The 17,229-nt window shown below is 47.3% G+C and overlaps 1 protein-coding gene and 1 pseudogene across 1 annotated transcript in view; both read right to left on the bottom strand.

Annotated features, from left to right (window-relative positions):
- The window catches only part of LOC124718926 (chaoptin), a 241,022-nt gene extending 225,944 nt beyond the window's left edge, over window positions 1-15,078 (bottom strand). Inside the window, exon 1 of the mRNA XM_047244580.1 lies at window positions 15,018-15,078. Within this exon, the coding sequence (XP_047100536.1) occupies window positions 15,018-15,038 (21 nt within the window). The 5' untranslated portion in view covers window positions 15,039-15,078. The remainder of the gene's footprint in view (window positions 1-15,017) is intronic.
- Window positions 15,079-15,756: 678 nt separating this feature from the next.
- On the bottom strand, window positions 15,757-15,874 carry LOC124719219 (annotated as a pseudogene).
- Between the last annotated feature and the right edge of the window lie 1,355 nt (window positions 15,875-17,229).

Genomic DNA, 17,229 nt, shown 5'->3' with positions numbered 1-17,229 from the left:
CGGCGCCAAACACGCATACGACCATCATTGGCACCAAGGCAGAAGCGACTCTCATCGCTGAAGACGACACGTCTCCATTCGTCCCTCCATTCACGCCTGTCGCGACACCACTGGAGGCGGGCTGCACGATGTTGGGGCGTGAGCGGAAGACGGCCTAACGGTGTGCGGGACCGTAGCCCAGCTTCATGGAGACGGTTGCGAATGGTCCTCGCCGATACCCCAGGAGCAACAGTGTCCCTAATTTGCTGGGAAGTGGCGGTGCGGTCCCCTACGGCACTGCGTAGGATCCTACGGTCTTGGCGTGCATCCGTGCGTCGCTGCGGTCCGGTCCCAGGTCGACGGGCACGTGCACCTTCCGCCGACCACTGGCGACAACATCGATGTACTGTGGAGACCTCACGCCCCACGTGTTGAGCAATTCGGCGGTACGTCCACCCGGCCTCCCGCATGCCCACTATACGCCCTCGCTCAAAGTCCGTCAACTGCACATACGGTTCACGTCCACGCTGTCGCGGCATGCTACCAGTGTTAAAGACTGCGATGGAGCTCCGTATGCCACGGCAAACTGGCTGACACTGACGGCGGCGGTGCACAAATGCTGCGCAGCTAGCGCCATTCGACGGCCAACACCGCGGTTCCTGGTGTGTCCGCTGTGCCGTGCGTGTGATCATTGCTTGTACAGCCCTCTCGCAGTGTCCGGAGCAAGTATGGTGGGTCTGACACACCGGTGTCAATGTGTTCTTTTTTCCATTTCCAGGAGTGTATTTACATAAACGGTTGATTGTTACTATAAGCTACGTTAATGAATTCGTTGATTCTTTGCACTAGAGCGTTAGACGAAGATGTGCATAGGTGAAAAGTGCACGCTCAAAACATTTGTGTATGAAACACTGCTAAACACAAACTGAAGGGCGATGGCTAATCTCGTAGTAAGTGGTACACGTATTCTCGGACGAATTGCATTTAAACGACATATTCAGAATCTTATTTCAGCATTCTGGATAAGGTCTGCATAGAGAAGCAGTTCAGTATTTAAATTTTCTGAAGCATTCCGCTTACTTGAAAGAAAGAAAGGAAGCATCCACAAAGCACGATACCTCCGGTTGTCTCTAACTTCTTTCCTTGTGTGGCGTGAAAGCGGTAGAGCCACAGCCACTGCCACTAGCTCGCATTTCTTTCATTTTGTGGCAGTAGTAAACATTTCTGGCGCAGAAATGTATTGCTGTAAACATTGCTGGACAATAGTGGCCAGTAAAGTTGTAGTTCATGTAGTTGCAATGAATACGCATGGGCCATAAATCTTGGATATTGCTGAAACTATATCCCGACAACGTTGTCGAGCAACTTGCGCCCACATGAATTGCAGCCATACGTATTACAACGTTACCGTCCACTATCGCCCAGTAATGTTTGCGGCAATACACTTCTGAGCCAGAAGTGTTTACACAGGACCACACTATTGCCACAAAAATGGACGATCGCGAGCTATTGACAGTGATTGTGGCTCTACCGCCTTTACACCACACAAGGAATAAAGTTAGAAAGAACAAGAGAAATAGGGCTCTGTTCTTTCTTTTAAGTAGGCGGAATGCTTCAGAAAATTTAACTACTGAACTGTATACTTACGAGTTCCACAATTTTACCAGAATGTCAGAATACGATTTTCAACAGTTCGTACAAGCAACTGATCCAAGAATTGCTGGAACTGATACAAATATGAGACAGTGTATACTATTAAAAACCCAACTGGCGACCACCCTCCTCTTTTCAGCTACTGGTGATTCGTGCAGAAGTTTAATAAACCTCTTTAAAATTGATTCATCAATAAGCATCATGATACCAGAAAGTCTGCAATGCTTTGATAGGACTCGAGGATTTCGTTAAGGTAAGTCTGAAATAAGAATACGGTTTTTATTTATGTTTTATTTTCGTTCATCAGCATACGTGATAAAACTCACAACAAAACGAAGGCTCATTCCGAACTCATCGGCAATAGCTTTACTACTGTCCTTTTTCAAATTGTTATCACTGTAATCTTACTTTCGACATCTCATAGCTTTCGTCGTAGATAAATCGCATTTATGAATTTTGACAGTTCTCTCTTTCACCCATTTCGCCACTGCTGAGCACAACAAACTCGCGACAGCCAACAAAGCGGGTGGCTGTATTTACGTACGCGAGCATACATTCAAATAAAAGCGAAACGATACTGTTTTCGCTCAGACGCGTGACTACAGCACTGTCAGTGAGAGAAGTAGCAAACAGAAGCGAGAGCGACAGGTAAGCATTCACAGACAAGGACAGAGAGAGCCCTGCAACACGAAACATTTCTCCACCCTCGGTGGACAATACCGTCAACCCATCGGCAATACGCCGGCAGCTACCTGCAATACCGGCAATATTTCCTTGCGTTCCAACAACATTGCAGCAATGTTGACGGCAAAATTTACTTTCAATTATTGCAGTAAAATATGTTACTCGTAAGGAAGCGGCCGCAGTAGCTCCGATATCGTTGGATTCTGCTGAGGACCGGCATCGACTGGAGACGGCCACTAGATGCGTCGTCACAGTATAGGCGATGTTATGCTCCGAGCGTACAGACTTCTGACGACAATCGGTGAAATTCAAATCAGTTTGTTTTCTACGGTCAGATCGGCCAACGTTCTAGCAACGAAATATAGAGCGTGAGAAATTGGTAAGTTCAGTCTAAGAAAGTGTGACTCCCCCCCCCTTCCCCACTTCGTTTTTCCTCTCCTTCCCCCCTCCCCCTTTTTCTTCCCATCATCTGTCCAGGTTCCCCTCGTCTGCCCACGTCTGTGCTATGTCATATTTGTGCCAACTTTTTAGTGCAGTGTTCAAGTGAGTGTTCAGTGTTGTGCGTCTTTCCAAAGTGTTGCGAACAGAAATCATGCTGTCGTTGGGTGTGAATTGTATATCTCTTGCGAACAGAAACCAGACTGTCGCCGTGTTTTTTTAATTGTCTGTCTATTATTTTACCTGTCTGCTTCCTGTGTATTTTAATAGCATCGTCAATCCCTTTGCTTTATGTTTTAAGTTCCACGATTTTCCACCATTTTACCATTCAAGTCATCGATTTTATCGCCTGCTTTTATTATTTATTATCTTCAATTCTGTAGGCTGAAGAGCGGCGTACTAAGCTGCTGCCACCCCGCCCCCTTCGGGGGAAACCGAAACTCAATAAAGTTAAAAAAAAAATAAAGTGTGATTTTGTGGCATCCTGAGGATGAAAATATCATAATCGGGACATCTATGGACTGAAATCGCAGGTTTAGTCGAAACCTCAAATAGGCAAAATGTTTATTGGAAGTTTTAGGCATAGATAATAACCTGAAAAAATAGTTTGTTCAAATAAAAAGGGTGGCGTATTTTGTAGCTACTGTACTGGACCTTTTTTGTGGTACGTTGTCATTAGTTGCCGGCCGGAGTGGCCGAGCGGTTCTAGGCGCTTTATTCTGGAACCGCGTGACCGCTACGGTCGCAGGTTCGAATCCTGCCTTGGGCATGGATGTGTGTGATGTCCTTAGGTTAGTTAGGTTTAAGTATTTCTGAGTTCTAGGGGACTGATGACCTCAGATGTTAAGTCGCATAGTGCTCAGAGCCATTTGAACCATTTGATTTTTTGTCATTAGTTGTCTACAAATTATTATTACAGCTTACCTGCGTTTTATGCCAGTAAGGTAGTAACTGTGTTAATGTTTTCAAATGTGGTGTACCGTCTGTATTTCCACTTTTAAGTACTTTGGGTTATCTGAGTATCTTATGCTACACTTTATGCTTGTCTTTCCCTCGTGTGCTAAATGAGGCTCCTTGAAGATTAACTATCGTACGTCTGCACAGCTTTAACAGAGTGTTTATGACTTGCTTTTCAAGGTCATCCCGAATTGCCTCGAGCAGGTGACAGAACGTTTCTCCCATCACCTCATACATTCGTATAACTCGTCTGGTTGTTCTGATAAGAGTGTATAGTACTCGCCACGTTCTTAACGAGACGAGAAAGCTCATTCACGTGCATTCGACGGCTCTTTAATAGCAGAAGCCGCAGTACAGCACTCGTATCCAAGCACAGAGGCGTCATGGTATCCACCCCACCCTAACAGGTTAAAATCTAACTACTTGATAAGTAAAGTCTAACGTAACGTGACCTAGTCTCCTTGACCCAGCCAAAAACTAACGAGGGAGATCGGACGCACTATGACAACGCTGTCGACCGATGTTATCGGGCGACGGCATGTGACGAGCGTTGTCGGTGGCACTACGTGTGTGTGTGTGTGTGTGTGTGTGTGTGTGTGTGTGTGTGTGTGTGTGTGTTTATGGGCTTATGGGCGCTCAACGTCGAGGTCATCAGCGCCCTGGCACTCATTAATGGGAACGAATGTGGACAGACCTAATAAAACTGAAACACACACGCAAAGAAAGCAGGAAGAGAAGGAAAATGCGACATAAGAAAGTAGAACGTAAGGAAAGGGAAAACGTAGCAACAAGAATGCCACAGTAAATTGTCATTGGCTGGCCAGTTACATAAAATATGGGCCAGCTTGTCACACAGCGAGCAAATTAAGATCCTCTCCATAAAATCTTTGTAAAAACATTTGACAGGGCACAGAACTTTAAAACTTTAACCACATTCGTCCGAGTGTTGCCTAAAAGAGATGGCAGGTCCGCTAGCAAGTCAGCCGCGGCCCGCTGGTCAGAAAATAAAACGCAAGCCAATAAAACGTTGCGCACAGTGACCTGGACGCCACAAGCACCACGCATTGGAGAGTCCTCCCGCCGGAGCAGGAAGCCGTGCGTCATAGGGCTGTGGCATATCCGAAGCTGAGTTAAGAGAACCTCGTCCCGTCGACGGGGCTGAAAGGAAGTACACCACACACGCGTTGTGGGCTTGACTATACGAAGCTTATTGTCAGTCACTTCCAGTCAATCCTCCCACCGACGCATGACTCGTGAGTTCAACAGCGAGGTGAGTGCGTGCAAGGGGATAGCACACTGAGATACTTGTGGGGCGAGACACGCCTCCTTGGCACTCTGAACGCACCCTAAAAGCACTTCGCGGGTTACTTTTACAGCGACGGCAGAGACGCGCGCCGTTACTCACCCGAGGCTCGAGCTGCGTGCTGGGGCGGCGGCGCGCGGCCGCTGTCTGTCTCTATTGAGAGCGTGTGGTGTGTGTGCTCAGGTCGGCAGCGCGCCAGCGACTAACCGCAGCCGCCGCCGCCAGCAGGCGCTGAGGCTCCGGTTACCACGCCGCATACACTGTGCTCCACGCTGCGTTAACTGGACCCGCGCCGCGGCGTGACGGACCTCTGCTGTGTGCGCCACACCGGCACAGCCGAGCACGTACGTAGAAACCCGAGCCACCTCCAACCCATACTAGGGTGACCAACTCTCCCGTATTTGAACATACACTGCTGACCATTAAAATTGCTACACCAAGAAGAAATGCAGGTGATAAACCGGTATTCATTGGACAAATACACTCCTGGAAATTGAAATAAGAATTCATTGTCCCAGGAAGGGGAAACTTTATTGACACATTCCTGGGGTCAGATACATCACATGATCACACTGACAGAACCACAGGCACATAGACACAGGCAACAGAGCATGCACAATGTCGGCACTAGTACAGTGTATGTCCACCTTTCGCAGCAATGCAGGCTGCTATTCTCCCATGGAGACGATCGTAGAAATGCTGGATGTAGTCCTGTGGAACGGCTTGCCATGCCATTTCCACCTGGCGCCTCAGTTGGACCAGCGTTCGTGCTGGACGTGCAGACCGCGTGAGACGACGCTTCATCCAGTCCCAAACATGCTCAATGGGGGACAGATCCGGAGATCTTGCTGGCCAGGGTAGTTGACTTACACCTTCTAGAGCACGTTGGGTGGCACGGGATACATGCGGACGTGCATTGTCCTCTTGGAACAGCAAGTTCCCTTGCCGGTCTAGGAATGGTAGAACGATGGGTTCGATGACGGTTTGGATGTACCGTGCACTATTCAGTGTCCCCTCGACGATCACCAGTAGTGTACGGCCAGTGTAGGAGATCGCTCCCCACACCATGATGCCGGGTGTTGGCCCTGTGTGCCTCGGTCGTATGCAGTCCTGATTGTGGCGCTCACCTGCACGGCGCCAAACACGCATACGACCATCATTGGCACCAAGGCAGAAGCGACTCTCATCGCTGAAGACGACACGTCTCCATTCGTCCCTCCATTCACGCCTGTCGCGACACCACTGGAGGCGGGCTGCACGATGTTGGGGCTTGAGCGGAAGACGGCCTAACGGTGTGCGGGACCGTAGCCCAGATTCATGGAGACGGTTGCGAATGGTCCTCGCCGATACCCCAAGAGCAACTGTCCCTAATTTGCTGCGAAGTGGCGGTGCGGTCCCCTACGGCACTGCGTAGGATCCTACGGTCTTGGCGTGCATCCGTGCGTCGCTGCGGTCCGGTCCCAGGTCGACGGGCACGTGCACCTTCCGCCGACCACTGGCGACAACATCGATGTACTGTGGAGACCTCACGCCCCACGTGTTGAGCAATTCGGCGGTACGTCCACCCGGCCTCCCGCATGCCCACTATACGCCCTCGCTCAAAGTCCGTCAACTGCACATACGGTTCACGTCCACGCTGTCGCGGCATGCTACCAGTGTTAAAGACTGCGATGGAGCTCCGTATGCCACGGCAAACTGGCTGACACTGACGGCGGCGGTGCACAAATGCTGCGCAGCTAGCGCCATTCGACGGCCAACACCGCGGTTCCTGGTGTGTCCGCTGTGCCGTGCGTGTGATCATTGCTTGTACAGCCCTCTCGCAGTGTCCGGAGCAAGTATGGTAGGTCTGACACACCGGTGTCAATGTGTTCTTTTTTCCATTTCCAGGAGAGTATATTATACTAGAACTGACATTTTCACGCAATTTGGATGCATAGATCCTGAGAAATCAGTACCCAGAACAACCACCTCTGGCCGTAATAATGGCCTTGATACGCCTGGGCATTAAACAGAGCTTGGATGGCGTGGACAGGTACAGCTGCCCATACAGCTTCATCACGATACCACAGTTCATCAAGAGTAGCGACTAGTGTATTGTGACGAGCCAGTTGTTCGGCCACCATGGCCCAGACGTTTTCAGTTGGTGAGAGATCTGGAGAATGTCCTGGCCAGGGCAGCAGTCGAACATTTTCTGTATGCAGAAATGCCCCTACAGGACCTGCAACATGCGGTTGTGCATTATCCTGCTGAAATGTACGATTTCACGGGGATTGAATGAAGGGAAGAGCCACGGGTCGTAACACATCTGAAATGTAACGTCCACTGTTCAAAGCGCCGTCAATGCGAACAAGAGGTGACCGAGACGTGTAACCAATAGCACCCCATACCATCACGCCGGGTGATACGCCAGTATGGCGATGACGAATACACTCTTCGAATGTGCGTTCACCGCGATGTCGCCAAACACGGATGCAACCAATCGTCATGTGGGGCGTCGCATTGTCGTGCTGGAATTGCCCAAGTCCATCGGTATGCACAATGGACGTGAATGGATGCAGGTGATCAGACAGGACGCTTACGTACGTGCCATCTGTCAGAGTCGCATCTAGATGTATCAGGGGTCCCATACGACATCAACTGCATGCGCCCGACACAATTACAGAGTCTTTACCAGCTTTAACAGTCCCCTGCTGACATGCGGGGTCCATACATTCATGACGTTGTCTCCATAGCGGTACACGCCCATCCGCTGGATACAATTCGAAACGAGACTCGTCCGTCCAGGCAACATGTTTCCAGTCATCAACAGTCCATCGTCGGTGTTGACGAGCCCAAGCGAGGCTTAAGGCTTTGTGCCGTGCAGTCATCAAGGGTACATGAATGGGCCTTCGGCTCCGAAAGCCCATATCGATTATATTTCGTTGAATGGTTCGCACGCTGACACTTGTTGATGGCCGATCATTGAAATCTGCAGCAATTTGCGGAAGAGTTGCACTTCTGTCACGGTGAGTGATTCTCTTCAGTCATCGTTGGTCCCGTTATTACAGGATCTTTTTCCGGTCGCAGCAATGTCTGAGATGTGATGTTTTACCGGATTCCTGATATTCATGGTACACTTGTGAAATAGTCGTACGGGAAAATCTCCATTTCATCGCTACCTCGGAAATGATGTGTCCAGTCACACGTGTGCCGACTATAACACCACGTTCAAATTCACTAAGTCTTGGTAACCTGCCACTGCTGGCAGCAGTAACCGATCTAACAACTGCGCCAGACACTTGTGTCACATAGGCGTTGCCTACCGCAGCGCCGTATTCTTCCTGATTACATATCCCTGGATTTGAATACGTATGCCTATACCAGTTTCTTTGGCGCTTCAGTGTATTAACGGCCTCAACACAAAAATGGGAAATTTTATACGGTTATGTTATTTGTAGTGACAATATTTATAATTCAGAAATAGTGAGAAAATCCTCTGTTAACATAAGAAATTTTATATAATTCTGATACGTTAACTAACAGTGTATCTATTCTAGTCATCAGGAGCTTTTTCGCTTGTGTTTAGGCGGAGATATGCAATTTCGTTTTGCAACGTGTAGCTTGAATCACCCCGAGAAAATACTGCCCATGAAATCTTCCCTGCGACACCCAGTGTCGACGTAAGGCGTCTATTTGCTCCATGTTAGATACAAAATTATTTTTAAAGCGGAATTTTACATGCCAGTTCGATAGAGTGGAACCAAATCAGTCAGGGGCGTTGCTTTATCGAAGTGTGTTCACAGGAGCAGTATAACAGGAAGAATTACCAGTACTGCAAAAGCGACAGCATCACCCTGGCCAGCGCTGCCTGTCCCCGCCAAATATGCAGCTGCTCGAGTAATGCTTACTCTGCCCCACTTAATACACTTCTGTAAACGAATGTCGGACCAGACTAATTTGGGAGCACTCTTTGGAATGGGTGCGCAGAATTCCGCTTCAAAAATTATTTTGTTTCTAACAGGGAGTAAACCCACGCCTTCTGTCGACATTGGGTATCGCATGAAAGGCGTGATTCCAGCTACACATTGCAAAAACGAAACTCAAAATATATGCTGAAAAACCAGAGAAAATGATAGTGAAGACTGTTAGGAAATACACCCTTTAGAAAGACAAGTCGTTGTTTATCATTGTTCGAAAAATCTCTAAAATGCTTGACCAATTTACTTCAAATTTTTGAAAGATTCTCAAATGAACATTTGTACAGATATGTACTATATATTTTTGATATATATAAATATATTGTAATTCTGTCAGAGACAGCAAAGGACTTGGAAGAGCAGTTGAATGGAATGGACAGTGTCTTGAAAGGAGGGTGTAAGATGAACATCAACAAAAGGAAAACGAGGATAATGGAATGTAGTCGAATTAAGTCGGGCGATGCTGAGGGAATTAGATTAGCAAATGAGACACTTAAAGTAGTAAAGGAGTATTGCTATTTGGGGAGCAAAGTAACTGATGATGGTCGAAGTAGGGAGGATATAAAATGTAGACTGGCAATGGCAAGGAAAGCGTTTCTGAAGAAGAGAAATTTGTTAATATCGAGTATTGACTTGTCAGGAAGTCGTTTCTGAAAGTATTTGTATGGAGTGTAGCCATGTATGGGAGTGAAACATGGACGATAGCTAGTTTGGACAAGAAGAGAATAGACGCATTCGAAATGTGGTGCTACAGAAGAATGCTGAGGATTAGATGGGTAGATCACATAACTAATGAGGAGGTATTGAATAGAATTGGGGAGAAGAGGAGTTTATGGCACAACTTGACTAGAAGAAGGTTGGTAGGACATGTTCTGAGGCATCAAGGGATTACCAATTTAGTACTGGAGGGCAGCGTGGAGGGTACAAATCGTAGAGGGAGGCCATGAGATGAATACACTAAGCAGATTCAGAAGAATGTAGGCTGCAGTAGGTACTGGGAGATGAAGAAACATGCACAGGATAGAGTAGCATGGAGAGCTGCATCAAACCAGTCTCAGACTGAAGACCACAACAACAACAAGATAAATATATATGTAATACATAAATCAAAAATATTGTGACCAAATATCTCGAAAAATTCGTGACGGATTTCAAACAAAATTCGTATACACATGAAAGTGCTGTTTTTTCCCTTCTAAAACTACGCGTTGAAGCTATTCCCTCAGATCCAGCGGTTTGAGAGATGTCTCTCATGCTTCGTATACCCATGATCTGAACCGGTTTACTCATTCATTTCAAATACCTTCAATAAAGGTTTCGTTTGTAGTAACAATACAACAAAGTTCAAGGTCAAAAGGGGGCGGGGAATAAGAAGACAGAGAAAGGGGACAGGAAATCGAAAAAATTGGAACCAAACTGCTGTGGTCATCGGTCCCTACGCTTTCACACTACTTAATCTAACTTACGCTAAGGACAACAAACACACCCACGCCCGACGGAGGACTCGAAGCTCCGACGGGTGGAGCCGCCTCAGACCGATCGGCAACCCCGCGCGGCAGGAAATGGACCAAGAGAAGGGCGAGAGGATGCACAGAGAGACGGATAGGAGTAGGAGGAGATGGACAGAAAGAAAGGCTGAAGGAGGTGATGTACAGTACCATGTAGAGCGAAACGTTACTAATGCGGATATGTCCCAGAAGATTTATTGCACTGCTGTAATCTGTGCGCCGGCTGGAGTGGCCGTGCGGTTCTAGACGCTACAGTCTGGAACCGAGCGACCGCTACGGTCGCAGGTTCGAATCCTGCCTCGGGCATGGATGGGTGTGGTTCGTTAGGTTTAATTAGTTCTAAGCTCTAGGCGACTGATGACCTCAGAAGTTAAGTCGCATAGTGCTCAGAGCCATTTGAACCATTTTTGTAATCTGAGCGCACAAAATCTTTTAAAAATGTTGTATTCCACGTCCTACTAATAACATTGTGTCTTATAATACAGGTAATGGTACGAAACCAGTCTCGAAACCAGTCTCTAATAAACATATTATTTGCAACCTTGATGGAAACCCTAATTAACAAATTACAAATATATTGAGTTACTGATACCGACACAATGTTGGAATTACGTAAAAATAAATTTGCCAAATCGTGGCAATCAGCGGACACCGTAGCCTGGCGTAAACGCTAGAATAGAAGTGATAATTGCGCTTTGAAAATAACTGCAGGTGCATGTCAAAGAGTGCTTGCCATCCCACCTAATGTCAGGGCTCCTTCTTTTTGTTGTGTCTACTAGCGAACCCTGCAATACTGCGCAATTGCTAAATATGTATCTAAATTGGATATACGTCGTTCTCTGCTTCCCACCTGCCCTCTCTTTGCTCAGCTCCTCCACCTCTCTGTACATCTCCTCTCTATGCATCACCTCCTGCTCTTTCTCACCTTGTAAGGAATCGGCTAAAAGCCACACTCTGTCTCTTCAATGTGCCAGATCAACTGTCGTTAATCGTATTGTCTGAGACAAAGATTGGAAACCAGCTCATAATTTGCCTAAACATCTACATCTACATCTACATTCATACTCCGCAAGCCACCTGACGGTGTGTGGCGGAGGGTACCTTGAGAACCTCTATCAGTTCTCCCTTCTGTTCGTGGAAAGAAGGATTGTCAGTACGCCTCTGTGTGGGCTCTAATCTCTCTGATTTTACCCTCATGATAGCGAGATATACGTAGGAGGGAGCAATATACTGCTTGACTCCTCGGTGAGCCGGCCAGGGTGGCCGAGCGGTTCTAGGCGCTGCAGTCTGGAACAACGTGACCGCTACGGGCGCAGGTTCGAATTCTGCCTCGGGCATGGATGTGTGTGACGTCCTTAGGTTTGTTAGGTTTAAGTAGTTCTAAGTTCTAGGGGACTGATGACCTCAGATATTAAGTCCCATAGCGCTTAGAGCCATTTGAACCGTTTGACTCCTCGGTGAAGGTACGTTCTCGAAACTTCAACAAAAGCCCGTACCGAGCTACTGAGCGTCGCTCCAGCAGAGTCTTCCACTGGAGTTTATCTATCATCTCCGTAACGCTTCCGCGATTACTAAATGATCCTGTAACGAAGGCTCTGGTACGGGTCCCACACTGCTGAGCAGTATTCAAGCAGTGGGCGAACTAGCGTACTGTAACCTACTTCCTTTGTTTTCGGATTGCATTTCCTTAGGATTCTTCCAATGAATCTCAGTCTGGCATCTGCTTTACCGACGATCAACTTTATATGGTCATTCCATTTTAAATCACTCCTAATGCGTACTCCCAGATAATTTATGGAATTAACGAGCGTGGAAAACCGCCTAAAACCTGCACCCACCCACGTTCGCAAAACTGCCGCGCGTATCTGGGCCTGGCTCACCCCCCTGTCCGACAACGTAGCGCGCTGAGCGTTAAGCTACACCAGTAGGTCTTGCAGAGTCTACAAACAAACGGCAATATGTGTCAAGGTAATTATAGCCCCCAGGACTAATTTCTGTTATATAAATAAATAAGACTGGTGAGAGCTGAGTGCGTTTCTCCCCTGCTACGAGGTAGATTATTAAAGTTTTCGGCTAGCATTTGTATGGGCGACCGTCTGGGACTGCCCAATGCTGTTGGCAAAGGGGATACACTCAGGCCTTGTGAAGTCTACTGAGGAGCTACCTGACTGGAAAATAGCGGCTGCACTCACGAAAACCGACAATGGCCGAGAGGTGGTGTCCGACCACATGACGCTTCATATCGGCCTCCAGTGACATCTATAGGCCGAGGACGACACGGCGGTCGGTCGGTACCATTTGGCCTCTCGAGGCCTTATCGGACGAAGTTTAGTTTTAGTTTAGTTGATACGCCCTGGTCGGCGCGACGGAAAGAGCACAGGAAGGTAATCAAAAGATCGTTGAATCAAGCGCGTATGCGGAATTGTTTTTTATTTTCAGTATAGCGGAATAATTTTCAATAAATCGTATTTATTAATATTTTCATAAAAAGCCGACATGGAAAATTTGGGACAGCAAATATTTCTCCAAGAAAGGATTGTTCTTGCAACGTCCATGAGTTCTACTTCTTTCGCCATCTCCAAGAATGTATTGTAATTAAAGAGTACAGGACGTGTTATTTCGTTAGTTTCATTTTGACCTTCGAGCAGCTCTCGGCAGCTACACGCGATTTGCAGGTTCTTGGTGAAAATGAAATCACATCCCGAGATCACTGCATCAAAATACGTTCCGGTAGTACTCGTACATCAACAGCTGTCCTCGGCTATATTTTGCGAAACGACGCGTTACGCGTGAATTCTCGCCAAACTGTGGGATAAGAGTGAATCTTTCCTGAATGTAAGCCAAGTTTGTTTTTCTATAGAAACTTTAAAACAAGAATGCAATTGTAAAAGTACAGCGTTTACACCGTATGTAAAATGCCGAGAAAAATACTGCTTCTCCTGTTTTTACGATGAATATCACTACAGCATGTATAGATCATAACTGTAAAATAATAAAAGCGTTTAATTTTATATACGAAGTTCTCGCACACGCCTTGCGATCCCTTCCTGGGAATTTATTTCTAACCTCAAAATTTTCTTTACCTTTCCTTTTCACACCATTTTAATAGCAATAACTACAATAAGTCGAAGATTATTTAAGTTTACTTGCATTGTAAGAAACGAAAATATTGAAAATAAAAAATAGTTTTTGCATCAGGAATCGACGCCACGACAGTGGGATTACCGTTATGGGCACTTTTCACTGCGCCAGCCGCTACCTGGAAGCTACGTCAATATAAATGGCACACACCTCGCCCTACCCGAACCAAAAACACTATTTTTTTCTAAACAGTTGGCCATCTGTAGCTTCCACTTCTGTCATTTTGATTTTTGGCCAAGACCTGCATATACAATAAATTTCAACGAAATCGGTGGTGATGGATAGGCGCAATCCCCTTATTAGTGATGAATTTCGTGAAGGACGTCCAAGAACTGCTGTTACCGATCCAAATATCGCCGCTGTTGGTGCAATAACGCCTGAAGAATATCGACGGACATCTTATAAATTTATTCGGGCGACATTGGGCGTTGGCATGAGTCAAATCCAAAACATCTTATAACAACAGTTAGACGTGAGAAAACGTCGCTATCGATGGAATCCACATAAAATGACTCCCGATAACAAACAACAACACACTGACTGGTGCAGGAAAACTCTGCAAAAATTTCAAGGTGGCTCTTCAGATCCCGTTTGCAATATCGTTGCTGTTGATCAATCGGCTCAGTGGGTCTTTAGAACACATCCTAAGCCTAGAAACGTCTGGTGAATTCTCAGTACGGGAAAGAAGACTGTTGATAGTTAAAAAATGGCTCTGAGCATTATGGGACTTAACATCTGAGGTCATCAGTCGCCTAGAACTTAGAACTACTTAAACTTAACTGACCTAAGGACATCACACACATCCATGCCCGAGGTAGGATTCGAACCTGCGACCGTAGCAGCCGCGCGGTTCCAGACTGAAGCGCCTAGAACCGCTCGGCTACCGCGGCTGGCTGTTGATAGTTTGCTCATTTCTTAAGTAGGCCATATTGGCACTAGAAGATCGATGTACTGTTATCGCCGACTGGTATACAAATGTCCGTCTAACACATATTTTTGAAAAAGTTCGTGGAAATAATTTTCCATCACGACAATGCATCATTACATACAGCAAAGCTGACAACTGAATACTAAAAGTAAGCACCATGGATCCTCGACCGAACAACCCTGACCTACTACCTTACGATTTCCTTTTATTTCCAAAATATTAGAGAATAAATCCTCGGAATAACTTTTTCGTCGAGTCGGTAGAACATTACAGAAGCCCGCCCGGTTTCTGAAGTGCCTCGGCAACTGTGACATCATTCCTTTAAGGAATGGTTTCATAGAACGCAAAAGTGTGTTGATGTCAAAGGCGTGTATTTTGAAAAACAATAACATCGTTTAAAACCAATCGTTGTTTTGTTATCTACACATGTCGTCGCTGACACCGCAGCCGCCGGGCTGCGGGCTACTCACCAGGTCTGCGTTTACCGGCATCCTGAAGACTGCGGCGCCGGCGGTGGACTGTCGGCGCCCGCTCCCGCGGCCCCTAGTCTAGTCGTTTCGGCCGCCACTTGCCGGGCTTCCTAAGACCCCGGAAGGCTGGCGCGCCGCGATTGGCTTAGCGCTGCTTGCGTCACGGCGCCTACCTGCGACGCAGCTAGGAGAGGCGCGGGGCTAGGCGTTCCTTCCTGCCGCCTCCACGCCCGCTGCCGAGTAACAACCGCTCCTAGTAGTCGGCTGGTTCTATTACTGTCGTCGCTGTACAGGCAACAGAGAGGCTTCAATGCAGGGAAAGTCCATACATACTAAAAATATATATATTTATCTGTGTATGTTTGTACGTGTGTATGTTCCACATCTCCTATACAACTGGATCGATTTCAACCATGCTTGGTACACATATCACGAACTATCTGAGAAGAGCCACTGTGGGGGTAAGAACCACCTATCCTTCAAAGGGGTGGTGTGGAATTGAAGCGTAGCTCATAACGCTCATCAAATCTCCTCCTCCCGAACAGGCCGTGAAGGCCCAACGGTATTGACCGGCCGCCGTGTCACCCTCAGCTCATAGGCATCACTGGATGCAGATACGGATGGGCATGTGGTCAGCACACCGCTCTCCCGGCAGTATGTTAGTTTCCGAGATCGGAGCCGCTACTTTTCAATCAAGTAGCTCGTCAGTTTGCCTCAGAAGGGCTGAGTGCACCCCGCTCGCCAACAGCGGTCGGCAGACCAGATGGTCACCCATCTAAGTGCTAGCCCAGCCCGACAGCGCTTAACTTCGGTGATCTGACGGGAACCGGTGTTACCACGGCGGCAAGGCCGTTGGCCAACGCTCATAAACTAGTCACACTATATTCATCCAGTATATCCAGCGTTTGAGAATGAGAGCTCTTAGTGACTTGCAGCAAACTTTACACATAATTTCAAATTAACAAGACTTTTTTTCGTTGACGCCCCCACAAAACGATAGAAGGAAAAAAGTTTTTCGCTTGCGAAATTTTCGCTGTTCGTGCAGTAAAACTCCCGTGTCAGGCATGACTTCTTAGTTTACGGTTTAATTACTAGTAACTCTATTCGCAGCACATTTCGCAGATAGTATCCAAATATACCACTGGCTGTGCCTGCAAAATTACATCATTCTAGTACTCACAGTACAGTGCATATGACGTCAGAAACATTGAGCTCTATGAAAATGTGACTGCAAGACAAAATTCGCTACAGGTAGAGTTAAAATATGTGTACAAATGTGTTGAATATAAGTGAACAATGTTAAATATATGTGACACTTGTCCATGCGGTCAAAGCCAGGAGTAAGAAGTTCCTCCTGAGCCCCTATATCGACCTCAACGAAATTTCGTACATATATTTGTGTATTGTGTATTGAACTGGGGATCTAGAAACGACGGAGAGGCTCCGTCCCACTGTAGCCCTCAGTGGTTCACAACCCCACAACAGGTCACAGCAGTCCACCCACCCCACCGCCGCCCACACCGAATTCAGGGTTATTGCGCGGTTTGGCTGCCACTGGGCGGATTCGTGTCGGGGGCCAGCATGCCTTCCCACTCGGGAAGCAGTGCGTTGGAACGCGCGCCTAGCCGAGCGGGCTGGTGCACATATTACTTGCTTACTGTCTCGAAAGAAATACGGGTACTATGACGTAAGAACCAGCAACTTCTTATTAGGCCGGGAGTGATGATGTAGAGAGAGAATGGGGGAGTAGGAGACGTACAGACAGAGAGAGGGAAGCAGGAGATGATCATAGACAGGTGGACAGCGTGAGGGAAATGAAAGGAAAAGGAAGGAGATGGACAAAGAGAGGATCAACGAGGAGATGCACAGATAAAGAAAAGAGGAGGAGATGGACAGAGAAAGGGGACAGGATGAGATGCACAAAGAGAGTGGCAAGAGGAGATGGACAGAGAGGGGGCAGGAGCGGATGGAGTAATAGAACACTGGAACAAATACACAACCATGCAACACCAGGTAATTTTACACTGACGAGGCAAAATGTTACAACCGTCTGCTTAATAGCGTCAGTCTCCAGAACTGGCTGCCATGCTGAGGACTAGAGTTCAGTTCCCATTACTAAACCTCATCAGGGCGGCCGCGGTGATCGAGCGGTTCTAGGCGCTTCAGTCCGGAACCGCGCGACTGCTGCGGTCGCAGGTTCGAATCCTGCCTC

The sequence above is a fragment of the Schistocerca piceifrons genome, chromosome 10, assembly GCF_021461385.2.
Source record: "Schistocerca piceifrons isolate TAMUIC-IGC-003096 chromosome 10, iqSchPice1.1, whole genome shotgun sequence".
Taxonomy (NCBI): Eukaryota; Metazoa; Arthropoda; class Insecta; order Orthoptera; family Acrididae; genus Schistocerca; species Schistocerca piceifrons.
Note: the sequence above shows the minus strand (reverse complement) of the source record. Positions and strands in the feature narration are given on the sequence as shown.